At 54.9% G+C, this 22,397-nt stretch overlaps 3 protein-coding genes across 4 annotated transcripts; 2 read left to right on the top strand and 1 right to left on the bottom strand.

Annotated features, from left to right (window-relative positions):
• The first annotated feature begins 295 nt into the window (after window positions 1-295).
• CLCNKB (chloride voltage-gated channel Kb) lies at window positions 296-13,631 on the top strand. The gene is made up of 20 exons (XM_070956045.1): window positions 296-434; window positions 984-1,112; window positions 1,352-1,480; window positions 2,648-2,787; window positions 3,818-3,895; window positions 4,055-4,133; window positions 4,249-4,374; window positions 4,710-4,794; window positions 4,878-4,979; window positions 5,305-5,389; window positions 5,581-5,754; window positions 6,004-6,073; window positions 6,592-6,702; window positions 6,824-7,037; window positions 7,234-7,367; window positions 8,036-8,136; window positions 8,269-8,352; window positions 9,761-9,847; window positions 10,145-10,217; window positions 13,478-13,631. Exons 1-19 carry the CDS (start codon window positions 296-298, stop codon window positions 10,190-10,192), a joined length of 2,115 nt encoding a protein of 704 aa, XP_070812146.1. The 3' UTR covers window positions 10,193-10,217; window positions 13,478-13,631.
• FAM131C (family with sequence similarity 131 member C) lies at window positions 11,248-17,181 on the bottom strand. Its single transcript, XM_070956047.1, has 6 exons — window positions 17,133-17,181; window positions 13,747-13,847; window positions 13,015-13,090; window positions 12,090-12,272; window positions 11,742-11,852; window positions 11,248-11,626 (listed from the first exon to the last, which is right to left on the bottom strand). Exons 1-6 carry the CDS (start codon window positions 17,152-17,154, stop codon window positions 11,364-11,366), a joined length of 756 nt encoding a protein of 251 aa, XP_070812148.1. The 5' UTR covers window positions 17,155-17,181; the 3' UTR covers window positions 11,248-11,363.
• Window positions 17,182-18,348: 1,167 nt separating this feature from the next.
• LOC139326079 (centrosomal protein of 63 kDa-like) lies at window positions 18,349-22,104 on the top strand. 2 transcript variants are annotated; one of them, XM_070956184.1, is made up of 5 exons: window positions 18,349-18,418; window positions 18,745-18,790; window positions 19,236-19,295; window positions 20,672-21,196; window positions 21,824-22,104. In XM_070956184.1, the coding sequence occupies exons 1-5, from the start codon at window positions 18,408-18,410 to the stop codon at window positions 22,055-22,057; spliced, it is 876 nt and encodes a 291-aa protein (XP_070812285.1). In that variant the 5' UTR covers window positions 18,349-18,407; the 3' UTR covers window positions 22,058-22,104. The 2 variants fall into 2 exon arrangements, with proteins under 2 accessions (XP_070812285.1, XP_070812287.1); XM_070956186.1 differs by lacking the exon at window positions 19,236-19,295.
• Window positions 22,105-22,397: the final 293 nt, after the last annotated feature.

Genomic DNA, 22,397 nt, shown 5'->3' with positions numbered 1-22,397 from the left:
AAGAGATGCCACCTTCCTAGAGCGGAGAGTCAAGTGCCCTTGCCCTGCAACCAGGCAGGTGGATCCTGTCGGAGGTTTGGCCCTTTTGCGGCTGCTGTCAGGGGAGCATCTTCCCTTTACAGAGTGACCGGTTTGGGGGCTGGGGGATCTGGGTGCGCGTTCCTCTTCATTTCACCTTTTCAGAACTTTTGCGTTTTCAGGGAAAGGTGCCTCCTCACTTCCGTCCTGTGGCCAAGATCCCTACAAGCTGCAGCAGGAGGCCTCTGGGGACCCCGTCCACTCCCAGCCTCGGGGCATGGCTGCTGAGAGGCCAGAGAGAGCCGGTGGGAAGAAAGAGAGAGCCAAGAACAAGGAGGTGGAGGAGGAGACTAATGTGTTCCTGCCCTGGGAAGACAACTGGAGACCCTGGCCAAAAGCCCGGCGCAAGGTGCACGGTAGGAGCCTGGGAGATCCCACCCAGCCACAAGAGTGGCTTCCACATGGGTGGCACTGAGGTTGGAGCAGGGGTGAAATCTAAAATTTGTTACTATTGGTTCTGTGGGCATGGCTTGGTGGGGGGGGTAATGTGACTGGGTGGGCATGGCCAACTTTTTTTTTTTACTTTTAAAAACATTTTTTCTACAACCTTAAGAGATTGCAGAAAAAAATGCTTTTAGAAGCCTCTGACGATCAGGCAACTCAGCTGGGATCGCCAGAGGCTTTTAAAGGCTTTTTTTTCCCTACAACCTCTTTGGCCAAAGAGGTTGCAGAAAAAAATGCTTTTAAAAGCCTCTGACGATCCCAGCTGAGCCATGCAATCATCAGAGGCTTTTTTTTTTTTTACCTTTAAAAGCATTTTTTCGGCCGAAGAGGTTATAGAAAAAATGCTTTTAAAAGTAAAAAAAACAGCCTCTGATGATCGCACAGCTCAGCTGGGCATGGGAGGAATGGCAGGGCCTCTCTTTTGTCCATAATTCCCAGCCTCTGTCTACTGCCCTCTGCAGGTTGCCTGGAGTGCCTCAAGCGGCAACTCTTCCGAGTTGGGGACGATTGGTATTACCTCTTTGCCCTGGGCGTCATCATGGCGCTGGTCAGCTTCGCCATGGACTTCACCGTCTCCAGGGTTGCCAGCGGTGAGCTTTTAAAAGCCCCACCAAATCCCACCGCCCTCCCCAAGCTGGACTTTGAGGGACAAGCAAAAGGAAAGAGCATCTTTTGGGCCGCTTGTGGAGACCCCGTGCCACAAGGGATGCCAGTTTCAAGAGGGGGGGGGGTTAGGTTCTCCATGCCTTCAGGGCAGCCATGGTAGCAGACGACTCTGGCAGTCCTGGGGCAGTTCAGTTCCTAGCCATCTTCCATTTGAATTCTCCAGCGCACCTGTGGCTTTACCAAGAGGTTGGAGACTACCCGGTGCTGAAGTTCCTCTCCTGGACCATGTACCCGGTCGCACTCTCGGCTTTTTCCACGGGCTTTGCCCAAAGCATTACCCAGCACGCTGGAGGTGAGACGGGATAGAGGCTGGGGTCAGTCACCAGTGGTCATTATGCCCCTGTTCCAGCCCTTGGACTGGGAAGCAGCTTTCTTCTCTTCTCCCAAGTCTGGGTGAGAGGAGCGGGGAGAAAGATGGGCAGCCTGAGCCCGTTGGCACGGCTGTCTTTAGAAGAGCATATGACGGCCGTGGCCAGGGAGGCTTTTCATCAGGTTCGCCTGATTCGCCAGTTGCAGCCCTTTCTGGATGGCGACGCCTTGCGCACGGTCACTCAGGCACTCGTCACTTCCCGCCTGGACTACTGCAATGCTCTCTACATGGGGCTCCCCTTGAGGTGCACCCGGAGGCTCCAGCTGGTGCAGAATGCGGCTGCGCGGGGGATTATGGGAGTGAGAGGACACTCCCATGTGACACCTCTCCTGCGTGAGCTGCATTGGCTCCCAGTGGTCTTCCGGGTGCGCTTCAAGGTGTTGGTTACCACCTTTAAAGCACTCCATGGCATAGGACCTGGGTATTTGCGGGACCGCCTTCTGCCGCCAATAGCCTCCCACCGGCCAGTACGCTCCCACAGAGAGGGACTCCTCAGGGTGCCGTCAGCTAGGCAGTGTCAGCTGGTGACCCCCAGGGGGAGGGCCTTCTCTGTGGCAGCACCTGCCCTCTGGAACGATTTGCCCCCAGAGATACGGAGGATATCAGATCTCCGGGCTTTTCGCCGTGCCCTAAAAACTTTTCTCTTCCATCAAGCAGGGCTGGCGTGAAACCCCTCCCCCCCCCATTTTTGAGATATTAGATTTTTATTGTTTAATGGGTTTTAGTCATAAGGTTCTTAAATTTTTGGCCAAAGGGTATAATTCTTTTAAATTTTTAAATTTTGTATTGGATGTTTTTTACTTGGCTGTGCACCGCCCTGAGTCCTCTAGGAGAAGGGCGGTATACAAATTTAAATAAAATAAAATAAAATAAATAAAATAAAATAAAGGTTTCCTTCTTCCATCAGCTGCCTTGTTCTTCTTCCTGAAAGGGAAGATGCCTGAAGAAAGGGCAACTCCGGGGCCTCATTCACACATCGTGTCTAGCCTGGCTCGTTAGTTAGGGTTTGTGACGCCTCCGGGCGGGCACTAGGGACTCCTGCCAGGCGGGCAGAAGTGGTGGAGAGATCGTTCTGCCCTCTCTGTCCAGGCTCCGGCATCCCCGAACTCAAGACCATCCTGACCGGCGTCATCCTGGAGGAGTACTTGGCCATCGAGAACTTTGGGGCCAAAGTCGTGGGGCTGACCTGCACACTCGCCTGCGGGAGCACCATCTTCCTCGGAAAAGTGGTACGTGTCTAGCGGGTGGATGGAGGGGGCGGGTATCTCTCTCTCTCTCTCTCTTGCCTCCAAGCAGCGGAGCCTTTGTGGCCTGAGGGGGGTGGAGGGGGCGTTCAGCCTTTGGACACCGAAAGGAAGCCGTGATGGTTTGAAAGGGAAAAGTGTCCCGAGGGGCGGTTCTAGAGACAGGAGGAAGGAATTGGGTGTCTGGAGGGGAAACGGGTGGGCTTCAAAAATTTTAGCAAGGGCTTCTCTGCCTGGTTGCTGGGTGGGGGTGGCCATGGTGGGCGTGGCCTAGTCTTCCTCCTGCATAACGTGAGGGGCCGTTTTTGCCCTCCCCGGGCTCCAGACGCTTTCCCTGAGCCTCCAGGAGGGCAAAAATGGCTCTGTAGGCCCTCTGGAAACGGGCCCATTTCCAGCCTTCCCAAACTTCCGGTAGGCCTGTTTTTCGTCCTCCCTGAGCCTCCGCATGCGCCCTACACTTACCTGCATCCAAAATGGGCCACATGGGGACTCCTGGGAGGGGGCAGGGTGGGCGGGGCCAGCCAGGGATTTGGGGGGGGCGGTTCTCCGAACTGCACAGAATCTTAGCTAGAGGTTCTCCTGAACCCTCAGCACCCCACCCCTGAGGGGAAGTTTTCGGATGTTGCTTCTGCCCCATATCTATTTGGTCTTGCCCACCTCAGACGGCCTCCTCCTCCTCCTTAAAAAGAGCTTGTGCTGAAGGTGCCCCAGCTTAAGAGGGAAAGAGGGCCAGGGTCCCTTCAAACCAGGAAGGAGCAGAAACAGGGAAGCCAAGGGGTTGAAGATCCTGCCAGGGTCAGCCCAGCAACCGGGGTGAATGTTTAGAGTGGGTGGTGGTAAAATCTCCTTCCTAGAGACCTTCAAGGTCCGGCTGAGGTCAGGAGATGAGCCTCTTGTCTGGGGGGGGGGGGGGCTGCTGGGAGAGACTACCGTTGGATGGAGTGGGGGGGGCTCTTTCTCCCTCTGAGCCTTTCAGGTTCTCATCTTCATCTTCCTTCCGCCCGGCCTCTGCCAGGGACCCTTTGTTCACCTCTCCAGCATGATCGCCGCCTACCTGGGCAAGATCCGGACCAGCGTTTCTGGGGAGTACGAGGTACAGCTGAGGAGGCGAGGCTACACCCCAGGGATTGGTCCAGGGGCAGCTGAGAACTGTGTGGCTGTCTGGAGGGCCCCGAAGGCGGCCCAGCATTTGGGGTTCCTGGGGAGGGCGACTCGGCAGCAGCCTCAGAGGGCACCCCTTTCCTTTGCCTAGAATAAAATCAAGCAGAACGAGATGCTGGTGGCAGGAGCGGCCGTGGGCGTGGCAACCGTCTTTGGGGCGCCCATCAGTGGTAAGACACGTAGCCCCTTTGCAAAGGGAGGCCAAAGCAGGTGGAGGGCCAGGGAGTGGCCAGACGGGATGGATGTGGGACTGACTCTCTGGATTGCCCTCTGCCATTCCTCCAGGGGTCCTCTTCAGCATCGAGGTCGTGTCCTCCCACTTTGCCGTCCGGGATTACTGGAGGGGCTTCTTCTCGGCAACTTGCGGCGCCTTCATGTTCCGCTTGTTGGCTGTTTTCAATAGTGAACAAGGTGGGGCACAAGTGGAATCCCAAAGGAGGGATCCCCTCGGCCACTCTGTCTGGGGATGTGGGGCGGGGGAGAATGAGTGCTCGGCAGAAGCAGTGCATCAGAGGGGCTCAGCCGACTGATGCTATGGCTCCAGGTGGGGTGACCAGCCGGGGAGGATTGTGGTGTGCCACACCACTTCATCGGCTTCTTTGGATTGTGCTTGGAAGCTCCTGAGTTGACCCTTTCCCGTGGGCTGTTTGGCTGAGGGCCAGGCAGGGAGGCCGGGTGGGAGCTGGGAAGGGGCTCCAGGAGATCAGAGTCAAGAGCCCCTCAGCTTTTGCACCCCTGCTTTCCAGAAACCATCATAGCCCTCTTCAAGACCAGCTTTAAAATTGATTTCCCCTTTGACCTGCCGGAGACCATTTTCTTCACATTCCTCGGGTGAGGAGTGGGTCTCCTTGTGGGAGGAGGGGTGCAGCGGCAAGAGCACGTGCCAATTGGGAGGCCTCCTCTCCCCCTTTCAGCGTGATCTGCGGCGTGCTGAGCTGTGCGTACCTCTTCTGCCAGCGCTGGTTCCTGGGCTACGTCCGGAGGAACCCCTTCACGGCCAGGCTGCTGGCCACTGAGTAAGTAGCCGCCAGAGGGCAGCTTTCCAGAGTCCCTGGGATGGCTCCTCTGATTCCGGGATCGGAGAGGCGGAGGAGGCTTCCTGTGCAGGAAGTGGACTCCCTGAAAAGGGGGCTCACTGGAGAGACCACCGATGTTGGCCAGCAAGCTCATCTCTAAAGCTTTCTCTGCTTCTCCATCACAAAGTTTACCTCCCAGAAGTACAGCTGCCAATAGCAGCCCCCAGCCCAGACCCCTTCATAACCGGTGGCTTTTTGAGTTACGTTGCTTTCCCAATCTACTCTCCCCCTCCCCTCTCCCTGACCTTTGGGCCTTCTTTTGCAGGAAGCCCCTCTACTCGGTGCTGGTGGCCTTCCTGCTGTCCTCCATCACCTTCCCCCATAGCCTGGGACGATTCATGGCCTCCAGGGTAACGTATCAGCCATTGCTGCCAAGGGCTAGAGCCTGCGGAGAACGCATGGGGGGGTGTGTGCTGCTGGCTCTTTGCCATGACAAGCCAGAGGAGCTGAAGCAAGCTTCGTGGGAGGGGGGGGAGAGGCTGCCAGCCCCTCTCTGCCATGGGGCAGAAGGCGAAGACCGTTTCCCTTTCTTTTTTTGCAGCTGAGCATGAAGGAGCTGCTCACCTCCTTGCTTGATAACCGCACCTGGAGTGTCCTTTCCCAGAACGTTTCGCTTGACAGGCCTCCCCAGGTGGACCCCCTCAACCTGTGGGAGGAGTGGTGGCACCCCGACATCACCTTCTTCGGCACCCTGTCTGTCTTCCTGGTGATGAAGGTGCGTGTCGGGGAACTCCCTCTGCCTGGCACGCAGCAGAACTCCCTCTCTGGGCCGGGTCTCCTCTGACCTCTTCTTGGCCTTGCAGAGCTCCTTCCAGGGGCTCTCGCTTACACTCTCCGTCAGCCTTCTGCTTTGCTCAGCGGTCAGCCAGCCAGCCACCACGGGCCCTGCTCTCAAAAAAAAAAAAAAGAAGAAGAAGAAGAAGACGACTGGGCTGCCAGCGTTGATCTCTTTCTGCCCTTGCAGTTCTGGATGCTGGTCTTGGCCACCACCATGCCTATGCCCGCTGGGTACTTCATGCCCGTCTTCATTTACGGTGAGCCAGTGGTGAAATGTAAAATTTGTTACTATCGGTTCTCTTGGCGTGGCTTGGTGGTGGTGGGGTAATATGACAGTGGGCGTGGCCAACTTTTTATTTTTTTCTTTTAAAACCATTTTTTCTACAACCTCTTTGGCTGAAGAGGTTGTAAAAAAAATGCTTTTAAAAGCCTCTGACGATCTCAGCTGAGCCGCGCGATCATCAGAGGATTCTTTTTTACTTTTAAAAGCATTTTTTCAGCCAGAGGTGGTAGAAAAAAATGCTTTTAAAAATAAAAAAAAAAGCCTCTGATGATCGAGCTGGGCAATGGGTGGGGGGGGGCAGGGATTTTTGCTACCGGTTCTCCGAACCATCCGCCTCCATCGCTACCGGATCTGGCAATCCGGTCCGAACCGGGAGCATTTCACCCCTGCGGTGAGCGCTTCCACTTTCTCTAGTTTTCTGCTTTCAGCCTCCGGAGAGGTTGGTCTGTCAGGCTGAGGAGGGAAAGATGATCTTTCTCTCTCCCTCCCCAGGAGCTGCCATCGGGCGCTTGGTGGGTGAAGCCGCAGCCTTCCTCTTCCCCATGGGCATCACCGGTGAGGGCCCTCCCAGCCCCATTATCCCTGGGGCGTATGCGCTGGCAGGTATGTCGAGAGGCTTCCTTGGCACTCAGGGAGGCACAGGCAGTGTGGAAACAACCCCCCCCACACACACCTTTGCTCCCCCTGAGATCGGCCACCCTCTGCTCTCCCCTCCCCCTTCCAGGGGCCGCTGCCTTCTCTGGCTCGGTCACCCACACCCTCTCCACCGCCTTGCTGGCCTTTGAGATGACCGGACAGATCGCCCACATCCTCCCTGTCCTGCTGGCCGTCCTGGTGGCCAACGCCATTGCCCAGAAGTTCCAGCCTTCCTTCTACGATGGCACCATCATTGTCAAGAAGCTACCGTACCTTCCCCGCATCCGGAGCAGGCATATCGAGTGAGCTGCCCTGCCCTCTTGGCTTGCTGGGGACCCAGGGATCGGGATGCTGGCCTTCCCAAAGAACGGGCACTCTGCGTGTTCCCAGAGCACCTCTGGCCTTGCCTTGCTTGCAGGCGCCAGCAGCTCCTCTCTCCCAAAGCGCTGCCCTGTCCTGATAAAGCCATTGGTCTGGTGAGCGCTGCTTCCCTTGCAGGTCCTACATGGTCACCACCCAGGAGTTCATGAACACCGATTTCGTCATCCTGTCCCAGGAAGCCACCTTTCACGACATCCTCCAGGTGGTCACCACGACGGATGCCCAGGAGTATCCCGTGGTAGACAATGCTGGTAAGGCGGTGTTCCGAAAGCAGCGAGTCTCTCTGTGTGCATCTCGTGCTGGATCCGTCTACTGGGAGGGTCCCACCTTATGGCTGGAGTGGCATTGAAGCATTTGTAACATAAATATGCCCGTACGCACAAACACGTTCCTAGAAACTACAGTCTTAGAATAACAGAGTTGGAAGGGACCTTGGAGGTCATCTAGTCCCCACCCACAACTCAAGCAGGAGACCCTACACCATTCCTGACAGATGGCAGTCCAGTCTCTTCTTGAAAGCTTCCAGCGATGAACCTCCCACAACTTCCGAAGGCAACTTCTGTTCCATGGGTTGATTGTTCTCACTGTCAGAAAGTTCCTCCTCATTTCTAGGTTGAATCTCTCCTTGGTCAGTTTCCATCCGCTATTCCTTGTCTGGCCTTCAGATGCTTTGGAAAATAGCTTGATTCCCTCCTCTCTGGGGCAGCCCCTCAAATATTGGAAGACTGCTATCCTGTCTCCTCTGGTCCTTCTCTTCACTAGACTAGCCAGGCCCAGTTCCTGCAACTGTTCATCGTATATTTGAGTCTCCAGTCCCCTCATCATCCTGGTTGCTCTTTGCACTCTTTCTAGAGTCTCAATCTCTTTTTTAAAGTGTGACCAAAACTGGACACTTCCCTCTGCTTCTTTCTCCCTCAAGAGTCTCAGATGCTGCTGGGAGCGATCCAGCGGTCCAGTCTCATCCAGTTTCTCCAGAGCCATGAAGACTCCAGTCTGCCACAGGAAGAGCCGGGGAAAGAGGTAGGTCTGATTCCCGACAGGGTAATTCCGACAAGAGCTGACCACGTGCTTTCCAGGATTTGGGGAGGGGGGGGCAGGACTCCTTCCCATCCTGCTGCACGGCACATCCGTGGCTGCGCTTCTCTCTTCCAGCTCCTCTCGGGCCAGACTTTGAAAGAAGGCTGCACCATCAGTCCTGTGAGTCTGCAGCTCTCCCCATGGACATCCCTGCACCAGGTACTTCGGGCTGTCGAGTGCCCTAGAGGTTGCCTTTGTCAGGGGCACCCAGACTCATTCCTCTGCTGAGGCGCCAGGGCAGCAACATCAGCAGGCAGGGAAGCTGCCACTTTGTTGAACGGTGGGGGGAGGGATTGACTGGGGAACAGGGCAGAGGTGGGTTTCAGCAGGTTCTGACCAGTTCTGGAGAACCGGTAGCGGAAATTTTGAGTAGTTCAGAGAAATACCACTCTGACTGGCCCCGCCCCCATCTATTCTTTGCCTCCCGAGTCCCAGCTGATTGGGAGGAACTGGGGATTTTGCAGTATCCTTCCCCTGGAGTGGGGTGGGAATGGAGATTTTGCAGTATCCTTCCCCTGGAGTGGGGTGGGAATGGAGATTTTACAGTGTCCTTCCCCTGGAGTGGGGTGGGAATGGAGATTTTGCAGTATCCTTCCCCTAGAATGGGGTGGGAATGGAGATTTTGCAGTATCCTTCCCCTGGAGTGGGGTGGGAATGGAGATTTTACAGTGTCCTTCCTCTAGAGTAGGGTGGGAATGGAGATTTTACAGTATCCTTCCCCTGGAGTGGGGTGGGAATGGAGATTTTACAGTGTCCTTCCCCTAGAGTGGAGTGGGAATGGAGATTTTGCAGTATCCTCCTGGAGTGGGGTGAGAATGGAGATTTTACAGTATCCTTCCCCTGCCATGCCCAACAAGCCATATAAAAAAAATTGAAACCCACCACTGGAACAGGGCCAGGCAGGGTTTTCAAGGGGGGGTCCATTGGGGGAAGAGGTTTCTGAGAAGGGGCTTTCCTTTTGGACCTCAGGGACCACTAAATTCATAATTTTAAATCCCACGGACCGCTAATACGAATTAGCGACGGGATGGGGTCCTTCAGGCACTTAGTTTGACTGCCTGTTAGCAGAGAGAAGTGCCCGGGGTCAACCGTAGCTTTGCTTTCCATTTTGCAGCCTGGAATCTCAAATACGGCCAAGAATGAATGTTTGTCTTGTAGCCCGCCCGGGTGCTAGATCGCTACCCCCCCCTGCAAATTCTGTCTCTCGAGGAGCCCAGCTGAAATTTTGTGCACCGCTCACTGAAGCATCTGGACTCGCAGGGAGGGAGGGAGGGAGGGGCTGGAGCTACTAAACAGGCAGCCAAGCTAAGTGCCTGAAGGACCCCATCCCGTCAGCGAGTGGGATTAATTGCTTTGGCGGGCCATCTCCGGCCCAGGGGCCGTAGTTTGAGGATCCCTGATTTAATGCAATATTTTTTAAAAAATGCAAAAATGTAAAGATTTTTCTGTGGACCACCAAAATTTTCTTACGGACCACCAATGGCCCACGGACCACCTATTGGTGACTGTTGTTCCAGAGGAGGGAAGGAGCATTGAGCGTCTTTTTTTTTTTTTCTCTCTCCTGCAGGCCCACAACCTCTTTGAGATGCTGAACCTGCAGCGGGCTTTTGTCACCCAGCTGGGGAAAGTGGTGGGAATCGTGACCAGGAAGGAGGTGAGTAGCTGGGCTGCCCCAGGAGGGCACAGCGGGGTGCAGTTCCTCCTTCCCATCTGCCCTCCTGGTTGGGGCGATGAGGACAGGCGGCCGCTCTGGAAGCTCGGCTTCTACTGCTATGCCAAAACGCAGGGCATCGTTGGCCTGAAAAGGGGGGGCCTGCAGCCTCCCTCTTGAGCTGGCGAGGGAAAGGTGAGACCCTCCCCAATGGAGATAAGGCACTTCCGGACGTTTGCAACGTGGACTCGCTCTCTGTGCCCCGTTCTCAGCTTTGCTTTTTCTTCTTTTTTTTTCCAGCTCAGGAAAGCCATAGAAGAGCTGGCCAATCCCAAAGCCGGGCGATAGCGGAAGCCCGTGGAGACGTGAAGCTGTAGGTTTAGTTCCTGGGGTTGGGGGTGGGGGTGGGGTGTTTGTGACCTGGTGTTTGTTTGCTAGCGAAATTTAGTCTTGCCTAAAGTTGAACCATGGGGAGGACGGTAAATTCACTGCAAAGTTGTTTTTTTTAAAAAAAATGAGTGGCAAGTGGAAGATGTAGGCCCTTTTTAGATATTTGGGCATTTTAAGAAATAAAAGACACAACAGAATGGTTGTAATGTATAGACGTCTCAAGATTTCCCCCAGTTTGGTAACTCTTGAGTAGAGGCTCTAGCGTGAGATGAGTGGAGTTTTGAAAGGGGCTTCACCTGGCAGTGTCCTTTCCCCAGTTAACGAAAAAGAGTCCCGGGAACCTGCTGGCTTCTCCTCCTTTATCACACTCACACACACACACACACACACACACACACACACACACACACAGACATGTCCTTCAGTCAGGCTGGATTAGACCTCGCCTCCAATCAGAGCAAGCCTGCCTTGCTCCTTCCTTCCTTCCCCAGCTGGAGAGGGCCCCCAGGTACCTCCGAGGCCAACCTCTTTCTCCCAGCTCAGACATGGAGGGGATCACTGGAGGGCACCCGGCAGGTTCCTTTCAGGCAAAAAGGTGGACGGCGTTTTTCTGCGGCACCTGTTTTTATTTACACCTTCAGTACAACCTTCCTCGGCCAGCCATCCTTTAGTCCGTATGGAAGGATTTGACGTTGCTCTGTGAACATTAGCAAGCACTTGAAGGGACAGGAGGCTGTATGGATCATGTAGGCAGGAAACCCTGAAGGGAGCCTCGTCCCGAATTTCCACCCGGATACCGACCCCTGCTCCAAGTCCATCCTCCACCGGGCCTCCCCCACCGCCTTGCCGGCAGCACAGGGTCCGTCTCGATGCCGAAAGTGCTAATCATGGATCAGGCTCTTGACGGGCTGCGTCGAAAAAGTATATCCTCCTGCAACCAAAACGGCTCTGGGACCGTAATACATTTCTTGAACCCAGCTCTTCAGGCCGCCAGGCAAAGGGTGGGCTGGGCTTACGAAGAGGCCTCTCCGTCTCTGGAGCAAGACACACACACACCCCCATCGGCCCACGCAATCCCGTCCCTCCTGGAGCTACTAATGCCACCGCCGTTGCTGCCAGCCTCGCCACCCTAGTCGTAGAAGACCTCATCCTCGGAGGGAGAGCTGCTGTCCACGTAGCGCAGGGATGTGGCACTCTGCTGCCATCTACGGGCGTTGGGCGGGTTCCCTTCTGCCATTCCCAAGCCGCCTTTGGCCCTGCTCCACTCGTTCGCTTTCAAGGGTCTGCTTGGGATGGGGGATCCCTGGTTGGAGAGCGCGAAGGTCTGGAGGCCGCTTGCCGGAGCCGGCGGGCAAAGGAGAAGGCCGTCCTGCAGATAGATGCCTTCCAGATCTGGTCGGAAAGAGAAGAAGGAAGAAGAGGAGAAAGAGGAGGAGAGTCGGGGGGACTGAGAGAAAAGCAAAAGGAATGGATGGACCCATCCTGGGCCAAAGGCCAGGGATCATACCTGGCAGCTGGACCACGTCCTGCGAGCCTCGCCTGTTGCTCAGCTCCTCTTCGTTCAGGGAAGACCAACCACTCAGAGTGGCTTCCGCGATGGCAAACTGCTCAGCCACACCTGGAGAGGGGCCGGAGAGCTGGGAGGTGAGGCACAGACGGCCTGGGACAAGACTGAGACACCTTCCCCCCCAAATGCAAGCTCCGAAGAGTTGATAAACCAGCCTTCCCATCGCAGGAAGCAAGGGATGCCCAGTAGCTGCAAACAGAGAATGCTGGCCAGATGCCCCCTCCTGTCTCCCTCTGGTTGCACCAGCCCCCCCCTCCCCCTCCATCCCTCTCCCCCACCTTCCCTCACCTGCCGCAAACCGAGCCTCCTTCAGCTCGTCGGTCAGCTCCTCGTACAGCACCTCTTCCGTAGGGGGCTGCTCCCAGCCCACGGGGGGAGCACTCCAGCCCTTCCACTCGATGAGGTGGGCCACTCGTCCTTGGGCCATGGCGGTGGGCTTGGTGATGTGGTCCTTCAAGCTCTGGATGAGGCCTGGGGGACAGAGGAGAAGCAGGACTGAGCCCAGGCGCGAGCAGATGGGGGAACCTGGGGGAGCCATGTGGGGGGGGACGACGAATGCCACCGTGCCAGCTCTGCTGCCTTCCTTTCCCGGCTCGGTGGGGGGGAAAAAAAAAAAGAGAAAAAACTACAGAGGGTTTCCATGGAAACCAACAGCGCAAGACCCATTCATCTGCCTGCTGTCCAAACGCTTCAGCTGCAGCGGAGCGGCGAAGACCCCCTTTGCAGCCGGTGAAGATGGACTTGCCCGATCCCTGAAAAAGGTGGCCCTCCCTTACCCGTCTCCGGGCCCCTCTCCCATAGGAGGCTCCTTTCTGGTGGGATGCTTATCGAGCTGACCACACCCACACCATTGCCAGTGTCACCCAGCGAACAAGGAGGATCATCACGTTGGGGGATCTTGAGACCATGTAGTCCAACCTTTCCTCAGGAATCCAGATTAAAGCATCCCAGAGATGCAGAGCTGCTGTTTTATCCAGCTGCTCCGATGCCTTGGAAGCTGTTCACTTTGGATCATCCGTGTTTCGGGCACTGTGGCCGCCACCCCCACCCCACCACAGCAGGGACACCCCCCCCCGGACATCAGGCGACGTGGACATTCATTGCAGCTCTCCTGGCCTTTGGCGTGAGGCTGCTCTGATGGAGAAGGGCCTCTTTTGTGTTTCTGTTGGCCGAGAATTTGCTGGGAAGCCATTGATCCGGAGGGCATACCTACCCAGCAGGGAAGAGGTAGCAAGGGCTGTCACGTCGTAGGCCGCCAAGGTAGCCCCGCCAGAGCCCCGCGAGGACTTCTGCAGGAAAAGAAGAGGGAGGTGACTTAGGATGGCCTGCTCTGTTCCAGCCTGGCTGGTTGTGGGTCTAAAGCGGGGGTCTCCAGCCTTGGCAACTTTTAAAAGCTTGTGAACTCCCAGGACTCAACTCCCAAAGCTGCCTGAGGAATTCTGGGAGTTGAAGTCCACAAGTCTGAAAGTTGCCAAGGTTGGAGACCCCTGATCTAAAGGAAGCCCCAGCCTCTGAGGGGGGAGCTGCATGCAGCCTGTGGGGACTCCCTGCCAGCCAGAACCGGGGAGGGGGGTGGAATTTAATCATTTCTGAAGACGTCTCCTGGGATAGGGTGCAGGAAGGGGCTTCTGGGCAGTTGCTGTCCCCAATTTGAAATGTCCTTTTCTTCCCTCTAGGAGGTGCACCTGAGACCATCCTAGCTGTCGTTTTCAGTAACAGGCCTTTAAATTACGTTTCGCCCTGTACCGTTTTGGCTTTTTATCTGCATGTTTAGCTACCCGCCCGATTGTATGTCACTTTCAATGTATTATTTGTCATTGCCCTGATGAATGCAATGGTGTAGTTTTTCATTGTCAAAAACCGTCAGTGCTTGCTTTCGGGGGAAGAGGGGATAGAAATGGGATGGAAAAGTTTTCCTCTTAAGGGGAGGGGTGCCAGCCTTTACCTCACAGCTGCTTTCTTTTGGGGGGGTGACAGGTGGATTGCTGCCTTCCTGGTCTGGCAGAGGGACAGTGCCTCCCTCCTTGTGGGCCCTCGTGAGGAATTCTGCAGAAAGAAAGCAGGAGGTTCAGCAGCAGCACAGACAGGCCAGGCTCTGGGATGGGGAGAGGGCCGTGTAGCTAAGGCATCCTTCAAGCCATCCCCCCCCCCCCCCCCAAAAAAAAAAATAGAATAGAATTCTTTATTGGCTAAGTGTGAATGGACACACAAGGAATTTGTCTTTGGTGCATATGCTCTCAGTGTACATAAAAAGACAAGATAACATTCGTCAAGAATCATAAGGTACAACATTTAATGATAGTCATAGGGTACAAATAGTATAGAATAGGATAGAATAAGAATAGAACAGAATTAGAATAGGATAGGATAGAATAAGAATAGAACAGAATTAGAATAGAATAGAATAGAAGAATAGAATAGAATAGAATAGAATAGAATAGAATAGAATAGAATAGAATAGAATAGAATAGAATAGAATAGAATAAGAATTAGAATTAGAATAGAATTCTTTATTGGCCAAGTGTGATTAGACACACAAGGAATTTGTCTTTGGTGCATACGCTCTCAGTGTACATAAGGAGAATAAAATACATTCATCAAGAATAAAAAGATACAACACTTAGTGATAGTCAAGGTTACTAATAAGCTATCAAATCGTACTAGGAAACAAATAAAAACAATATAAATTGAAAGATCCAAGCGACATGGTTATAGTCATAAGTGGGAAGAGATAGATACTAGTAAGGTAGAGAAGAATAATAGTAATACAGTCTTTAGTAAATTATTTGACAGTGTTATGGGAGTTCTTAAGCAGAGTGATAGCATTCGGGGAAAAAACTAATAGTAAAAAAAATAGCAATACAGTCTTAATAAATAGTTTGACTGTTGTGGGAATTAGTTGTTTAGCAGAGTGATGATAAAAGTCAGGAAATGGGGGGGGGGTTGTGTCCCTTGCTCCACTATGAGTTTGGCCTTCATAGTGACCACCCTTTCAGTAGCTGGCCAATGCGCACTGGGGAGTCCATCCAGGGAGGAGCTGGTCCTCTCCATTGGCATTTAGATCGGCCTGGGGCCTTTGGCTGCTCTGTGTGGGTCTGCGCACCCAAAGGTTGCAGGCTCAAGGGGCTCTCAGAAACTGGGAGGGCCTCCCTGTAGCCAGCAAGCCCGGATTTCTTGTCACTTCACATGCAGAAGGGAAGGGAAGGGGGCGAGATGCTTCCTACTGCTTCCTCTGCTTTGATCTTCCTGCAGAAGGCAGCCAGGAGGGTGGGGGTGGGGGGCTTCTTTTAGGACCCACGTTACCTGGGAGTCTCAAAGGTGCTTTTTCGAAAGGCAGCTGGACTTGGAAAAGGGCACCTTTGGGACAACCGTGGCCTGAATGACCGAGAAATTCCACAGACAATATCTGGGAGTCTTTGAAAGGGATCGTGGGTTTCTTCTACCTGAGATGGAGAAACTCTCCATCCCATAATCGTTCTCGCCTCACAGCATAGGGAACTAGCACCCCAGGGATGGGAAAGATGGATTTCCTGCACAAAAATCCATTTTCAGGACTGACCTCTGGGCAATGAAAGTTGCTTCAAGATTCTAGTCCTCAGGTCTCCTTCCTGATTGTTTCTAAACTGTTTGGGTGGCCGTTTTGTCATGTTGCTTGCCAAAAGAAACCCACCTGATATGCTGCTCTTAAACTTACAATCTCATGCCCCCTTCCCTCCCCCCAAGTCCTATATTCGGTCACTTAGTGCAGCTGCCCCCCAATCTTTTGGGCACCAGGGACCGGTTCTGTGGAGAGGTATTTTTCCGTGGACCGGAGGGGGGAAACGTGGTTTCGTGTGCTACCTGCATCCCATGGAGGGGGCTTTGCTTGTTTGCACGGACCTGGTTTCTGGCATGCCGAGGACTGTTGTCGGTCCACGGACCTGGGGTTGGGAACCCCTGACTTAGAAAAATGGAGAGTTTCTGTGAGTAGCTGGTGGTAGAAACAAGGCTGACTCTTGGCTGCTTTCTTTCTCCCTGTGCTGGGACCAGGGGTGAAATCCAGCAGGTTCTGGCGAACCGGTAGCAGAAATTTTGAGCAGTTCGGAGAACCGGCAAATACCACCTCTGGCTGGCCCCAGGAGCAGGGTGGGAATGGAGATTTTGCAATGTCCTTCCCCCAGGAGCAGGGTGGGAATGGAGATTTTGCAATGTCCTTCCCCCAGGAGTGTGGAGGGAATGGGGATTTTGCAGTATCCTTCCCCCAGGAGTGGGGAGGGAATGGGAATTTTGCACTATCCTTCTCCCAGGAGTGGGGTGGGAATGGAGATTTTGCAATGTCCTTCCCCCAGGAGTGGGGTGAGATGGAGATTTTGCACTATCCTTCTCCCAGGAGTGGGGTGAGAATGGGGATTTTGCAATGTCCTTCCCCCAGGAGTGGGGAGGGAATGGGGATTTTGCAATGTCCTTCCCCCAGGAATGGGGTGGGAATGGAGATTTTGCAATGTTCTTCCCCCAGAAGTGGGGAGGGAATGGGGATTTTGCAGTATCCTTCCCCCAGGAGTGGGGTGGGAATGGAGATTTTGCAATATCCTTTCCCTGTCACGCCCACCAAGCCACACCCACAGAACCGGTAGTAAAAAAAAAAAAAATTGGACTGGCTGGGACTATTTTCCCACCACACCTGTCACGCTGCAGACTTCCACTTGCCCCCCCCCTTTCCTTTGAGGCAATCTGCCTGCCACTAGAGATACTTTCGTGTGTGTGTGTGTGTGTGTGGGGGGGGGGGGGGGGGTTCTGGCCCCATCCTCCTCCCTACCCTACAGGTGGGGGTTTGCAAACAACCCGCTGCTTTCTCGTTTTGGAGGACGGAGGCGCTTGCGTGGCCGAACGAGCGAGCTGCTCCTTGAAGTAGGAAAGACGGCCCCATCCTTTGAACATGTACAGAATGCAGAATGACCTCTGCAGCGTTTCAGCCTTCCAATGGCTGCATCATTTCGTGTCCCTTCACCCACCGCCGGCAAATGGACTGAGCGGAGGGGGGGGGGAGAAAAGCGATCCAATCTCACCTCCGTCCCAAATCGGGAACCACTTCCACAAAGACCCCCCCCCCGACCCCCTCCCCAGCATGTTCCCCCCTGCTTTTCCGGCATCCTTTTAAGCTACAAGGATGCAGATGTAGACCGGGGCGGAGGCGCATCTCCTACCTGAAGCCCCCCCCCCAACTCCCACTCCCTCTCCCGCTGCCCGAGCAGAGACCGCTTTTGCAAGGAGCCAAGCCCGACCTCGGGGGTCGCCCTGCGCCCCCACCCGGATCGCAAGGGGAAAAGTGAGCCCAAGCGGGACACAGCTCACCTTTGGTGGCGCACGAGCCCATGGCCGGGCGAGGGGCGTGCCGGAGCCGCCGGGCGCATCGAGGAAGGAGCCGTCGTTCGTCCGGTGCCCGGGGCCTTCAAACGGCGTCTGGGCTGGCGAAAGGCGGAGCGGTCCGGGCGCCGGAGGAGTCACCTCTCCTTCCCCTCCTTCCTAAAACCGATCTCCCCCCCTCCCCGAAAAAAAAGGACGGAGCAAAACGGATTAGGGGAGAGGGGAGCGATGGGTCTCGCCCCCTTAAAGTCGCTCCAAAGCCCCCACGATGCCCGAGAGGCTGCGAGTCCGCTGGAAGGCGCTCCCGCGCCGAAGCAGTCCCGCCTCCGCGGAGGTCGCTCGTTCCAGCGCAGCAGATCCTCGGCTTTCGACGGCCTCATCGGAGGAAGGGGGGGTTGGCTTGGAAGGGGGTGCGATCCATCGGTCCTCACCGAGAAGCTCGACCTGCGGCGCCCCCCCCTTCCTTCCCTCCCTCCCTCCTTCCTTCCTTCCTTCCTTCCTTCCTTCCGTCCTTCCTTCTCAGGACCCGGATCCCGTCGCGTGCAGCTTGCGGCAGGCTCTGCGGATCCTTTTCTTGTCGATCGTGTCAATCCTCCAGCCTTGAGCGCCACGCAGCCCCTGCAAGCGGGGAGGGCAAGCCGGGTATCCAAGCCTTCCCCCGGGAAGCCCGAGATTGGGAGTGGGAGAATCCGGGCATCGCAGAGTAGCCATCCCCACGGAGCTTTTGGCCACAGCTGGAACCCGGGATCCAGCTTAAGAAAATTTGGGAAGGCAATGCGAGCCCCTGAAAATCCGGGGGCCGATCCTGTGCCAAAGGGGATTCCAGCCACCCTTTGGAGCCCAGCACCTGCATGGAGCTTTGGAGCACTTCCCAAAGATGCACCTTTGGAGCACGGGAGCCTTCCACCAACTCTTAGGTTCCTTAATGCAGGAGGCACTTTGGGGAAACGAAATCGCGCGTGGGGGGGGGGGAAAGAAGATCCTCCGGAGCGGCGGCCAATCACAATTCCCAGATGCCCCGATGAATGGATCCCCTTTCGCGCTTCCCTTCCCCTCTTTCATAAGGATGCTTTAAAACAGCTGTGCCTCCTTGGCCGCTCTTAGCTCCACCCACCCTCGCCGCGTCACGATTCGAATTCCCACCAATCGGGGAAAGGGAAGAAAGGGCGGGTCCCTGAGCAAAGGCGGGGCCGCCAAATGGGAGGGAAGGTTCAAATAGGAGTCGGGAGGCCGAGGCGCCGTTGCGTAGCCTAGAGCGTCTCCATGGCGGAAAAGTGAGTGAGTCACCAGCGGCCCTTCTAGGAACCACGCTGTGTTGGGTGGGAAGGGACCCGCGGCGGGAGGAGGTAGCGAGCTTTGGCGCTGGTCACATGACCCCCCGGGAGCCAATGGGGTCGCTCTGTTTGGGCGGGAAAAAGCGCGGTTAGCATGGCCGGGTCCTGAGGCAATGCGTTGCTTGAGGCCTAGCTAAGCCTGCGAGGCGGCGGCTACTTGAGGCTCCGCTGAAAAAGCCCGACTTTGCCTCGCCCGCCGACTAGGAGCCAACCGGGGAGGGCCTGCTGCTGCTTCTGCTCCTCCAGACGCGGTTTTTTTTTCCCAGGTGCGGCGATGGCATCCACTCCGTCGAGTGCCTGGAGAAGAACTTCGTGAGTGGCCGGGTCGGGGGCGGCTATGGCGGCCGGCCGAAGGTTCCCCTCAGCGCAGGCCGCTTCAGGCCTGCTTCGAGCGCCCTTGGCAGCTCTGGGAGGGCCCGAGTGGCCCTTTTTCTCTCCCGGGGGGGGGAACCCAATAAAGAAATACAGTATATAAGGAGAAGCTCCAGCGCTCAGCCTCTTGCCTGTCTTTGCAAGGCAATAAAATCACCTTGAGGGCTCTTGGTTGCTGTAGAGGAGCTGGGTTTGGGCCAGGACACACACACACACACACACACACACACACACACACACACACACACACAACGTCCCAAAGGTGATTCTTCTTCCCCCCCCCCACGAAAGGCACTTTTTGCCTCAGAAAGGCATATCTTCTTGCCCCCCCCCCAAACCAGCAGGCCCAAAGGAGCCCTGCAGCTCAATTCTGTTTCTCCCTCAGATGGCTTTGCAAAAGAAAATGGAAGAGGATTTCTCCCAAGTGGAGACCATTCAGACAAAGGTGGGGGCAGAGCAGTGGTTGAATTCAATTTTTTTTAAAAAAACAAACTACCGGTTCTGTGGGCGTGGCTTGGTGGGAGTGGCAGGGAAGTATACTGCAAAATCCCCATTCCCTCCCCAGTCCTGATGGAAGGATACTGCAAAATCCCCATTCCCTCCCTACTCCTGGGGGAAGGATATTGCAAAATCCCCATTCCCTCCCCACTCCTGGGGGAAGGATACTGCATAACCCCCATTCCCTCCCAACTCCTGGGGGAAGGATACTGCAAAATCTTTTATTTCTTCCCCACTCCTGGGGGAAGGATACTGCAAAATCCCCATTCCCTCCCCACTCCTGGGGGAAGGATACTGCAAAATCCCCATTCCCTCCCCACTCCTGGGGGAAGGATACTGCAAAATCTTTTATTTCTTCCCCACTCCTGGGGGAAGGATACTGCAAAATCCCCATTCCCTCCCCACTCCTGGGGGAAGGATACTGCAAAATCTATTCCCTCCCCACTTTGGGGCCAGCCAGAGGTGGTATTTGCTGGTTCCCCCGAACTACTCAAAATTTCCGCTACCGGTTCTCGAGAACCTGCTGAATTTCGCCTCTGGTGCAGAGCCAGCCTCCTTTTCGGTCAGCCAGAATGGCTCTGTTGTCTTGGAGGCAGGAGAGAGGGATGGGGTTTCTTGGGAGGAATCTTCTTTCCTTGCCAAAGAAAGATAGGTTGCTAATGGTGTTGAAAGTTTGGACAAGGTTTTAACATTTCTACACCCTCCACATACTTTGGGGGAGGGGGGTCTCCTCTCTCAGGTTGCAGTAAAAATGTTACCTGTTGAACTTATCAAAAATTAGACATTTCATTGGCTGTTAGCACAGCAGTGACTCTCTTCTAGGTCCACAGAAAATACATAACAGCTATAACTTGGTTTCTTTGCTCTCTGTCAGTTTTACTCCCTCCGAATCCTCCACCGGCATTCACTTTTCATGTTTTATAACAATTTCTTTTGCTTTTAGCCTGACTAGGTGGCTCAGTGGCTAAGACACTGAGCTTGTCGATCAGAAAGGTCGGCAGTTTGGCGGTTCGAATCCCTAGTACAAGTTTCCTGCGTGAGCAGGGGGTTGGACTAGATGACCTCCAAGGTCCCTTCCAACTGTGTTACTGCTTTCTGCCTGTCAGCTTCTGAGAGCTCGGCCTTAATGTCTTGAAGGGCTGGATTTTGCAGCTCATCCTCAGAGGGGCTGTGAAATTGCTGCAGTTGCTTGCTGTTCTTGCTAAGTACAAGATGGGAGGCAGAACAGGGGGAAGTGTAAGTGGTCACAGGTAGAATTATGTTGTCGTTCTACTAAACCCGAGCCAGGTTTTGAAGAGCACGCACCTCATATTTTTGGCCCAGGTAAAAGCTTTGAGTGCCGACTGGGAGGAACGACACCAGCAGTTGAAGATAGAGCAGGAAAAGGTAGCAGAACTGGAAGCCCAGATAAAGCAGCTGAATACTAAGCAGGAAGAAGTCATGGCTTCCCTTCAAGCGGATATGCTCCGTGCTGCCAGCCAGATCCAAGAGAAGGAAGGGCTGGCGGAGCGACTCAGGTCAGAAGTTGCCTTTCTGGAGAAGAGGGTGAGGGTGGCCTGTCAGGAGGCTGCCGGGAGCGCTGCCGAATTGGAAAAAGGAGCTCACGAGGCCCGGCTGGCTTTGGAGGCCACTCTGTCCACTCTCTGTCCGCAGCTGGACAGAGAGGAAGTAGTGAGTGAAACCTTGCAGCCTGAGCAGGAGGCCCCCCCGCCGTCGCCGCCGCAGCGTGAGCAATTCCTGTGTGGCCAGGACACCGAGTGCCCAGGAAAGGCTGAAGGAGTGGAAGCCAAAGCAGAAGAAGCTCTGCAAGGGCAGCCACAGGAGGCAGTGGGTGGCCTGCAGGAAGAGGTGAGCTCTGCATGGAAGGATTAAACTCAGTTTAATGGTCCTTGTGCCAGAGGTGGGGACCTCTGCTGAGGACTTGTGAGACAGAGAGGGACTCCTTTGGGCACAATTGCTCTAGCTTCTCGGCTGCAGCATTAGATAAAGCTAAACTGGGCAAGGGGGTAGCTCAATGATCTCAGGCTTCCCCTTCAGCCAGTGCTGGAGGAGGACAAGGCTGGTTTTTCCTCAGCTATCTGAGGCCAGGTGTTTTGCTTCTACAGGTCTCTAAGCTCCCTTGATCCCGACATCTTCCCCAGCAGGCCTGTATGTAGCCTGTTCCACTTTCTCTCTCACTTGAGGTGGCCTCTTTTCTCAGGGCACACGGGTGTGGGAGAGGAGGCTTTCCTGCATGGGCTGGCTGAGAGAACCCGAGAGCCAGGCTCCTCTGACACTTGGGCACTGCTGATTTCTGGGAAGAGAGTTGGACTCTTGAGTGTTGTGAAGAGATCACCCTTTGGAGCGTGGTGCGAGAAGCGTGCAAAAGCTTAGCGGAATCCCTTGGGTGTCATCTCCTTCGAAGGAATGCCCCATGGGCACCATCAAGTGAAATGACCAGGAGACTTTGCAACACTGTTCTTTTTCTCCCCACAGGCCGAGCCCAGAGCCAGTGGGGGCGTGGGTGTTACTTCGTCCACCAATCTTTTGGCTCTTGAAAGGCATGCACTGGGTCCCTGGAGCCACCGGTCAGGGGAACAAGCTGTGTCCAGAAGCCCGCTCGGCTTTCAGAAATGCAGAGAGGTCTTTGAGAGTCCTTTCTGGGAAAGGCTTCTCCAGCTGGAGAGGGGTGAAAATTGTACTTCTGTCTGTTACCACGGTCTTTTCTGAGATGCATCTTGCTGAAGCTGATCGTCACTGTTGAATAAAAATGTGCACACCTGCAAAACCGAAGCACCCTTCTTTCAGCGAGTGCAAAGAGGCAGGGCACTGGGTGGGTCCTGATGTGAAGCGTCCGCTCTTGCGCCCACGCGCGGTTTCATTGCCCCCTTCAAGGCTGGCTGCTTCTCTTTATGGCATCTCTCAGCCATATCTGAGATTGCCACCAGAGGGTACTCTTGTACCAACCAATTCCTCCTGCATCCCTTTCTGCATAGTTGGGAAGGCAGCTGCATAATTGCTCAGAATGTCTTTGGTGGGGCTCCCTTGATGCCCGTCGTCATCTTCTTTT

The sequence above is a fragment of the Pituophis catenifer genome, unplaced genomic scaffold (assembly GCF_029215685.1).
Source record: "Pituophis catenifer annectens isolate HBS135680 unplaced genomic scaffold, rPitCat1.0.hap2 SCAF_18, whole genome shotgun sequence".
Classification (NCBI taxonomy): Eukaryota; Metazoa; Chordata; class Lepidosauria; order Squamata; family Colubridae; genus Pituophis; species Pituophis catenifer.
Note: the sequence above shows the minus strand (reverse complement) of the source record. Positions and strands in the feature narration are given on the sequence as shown.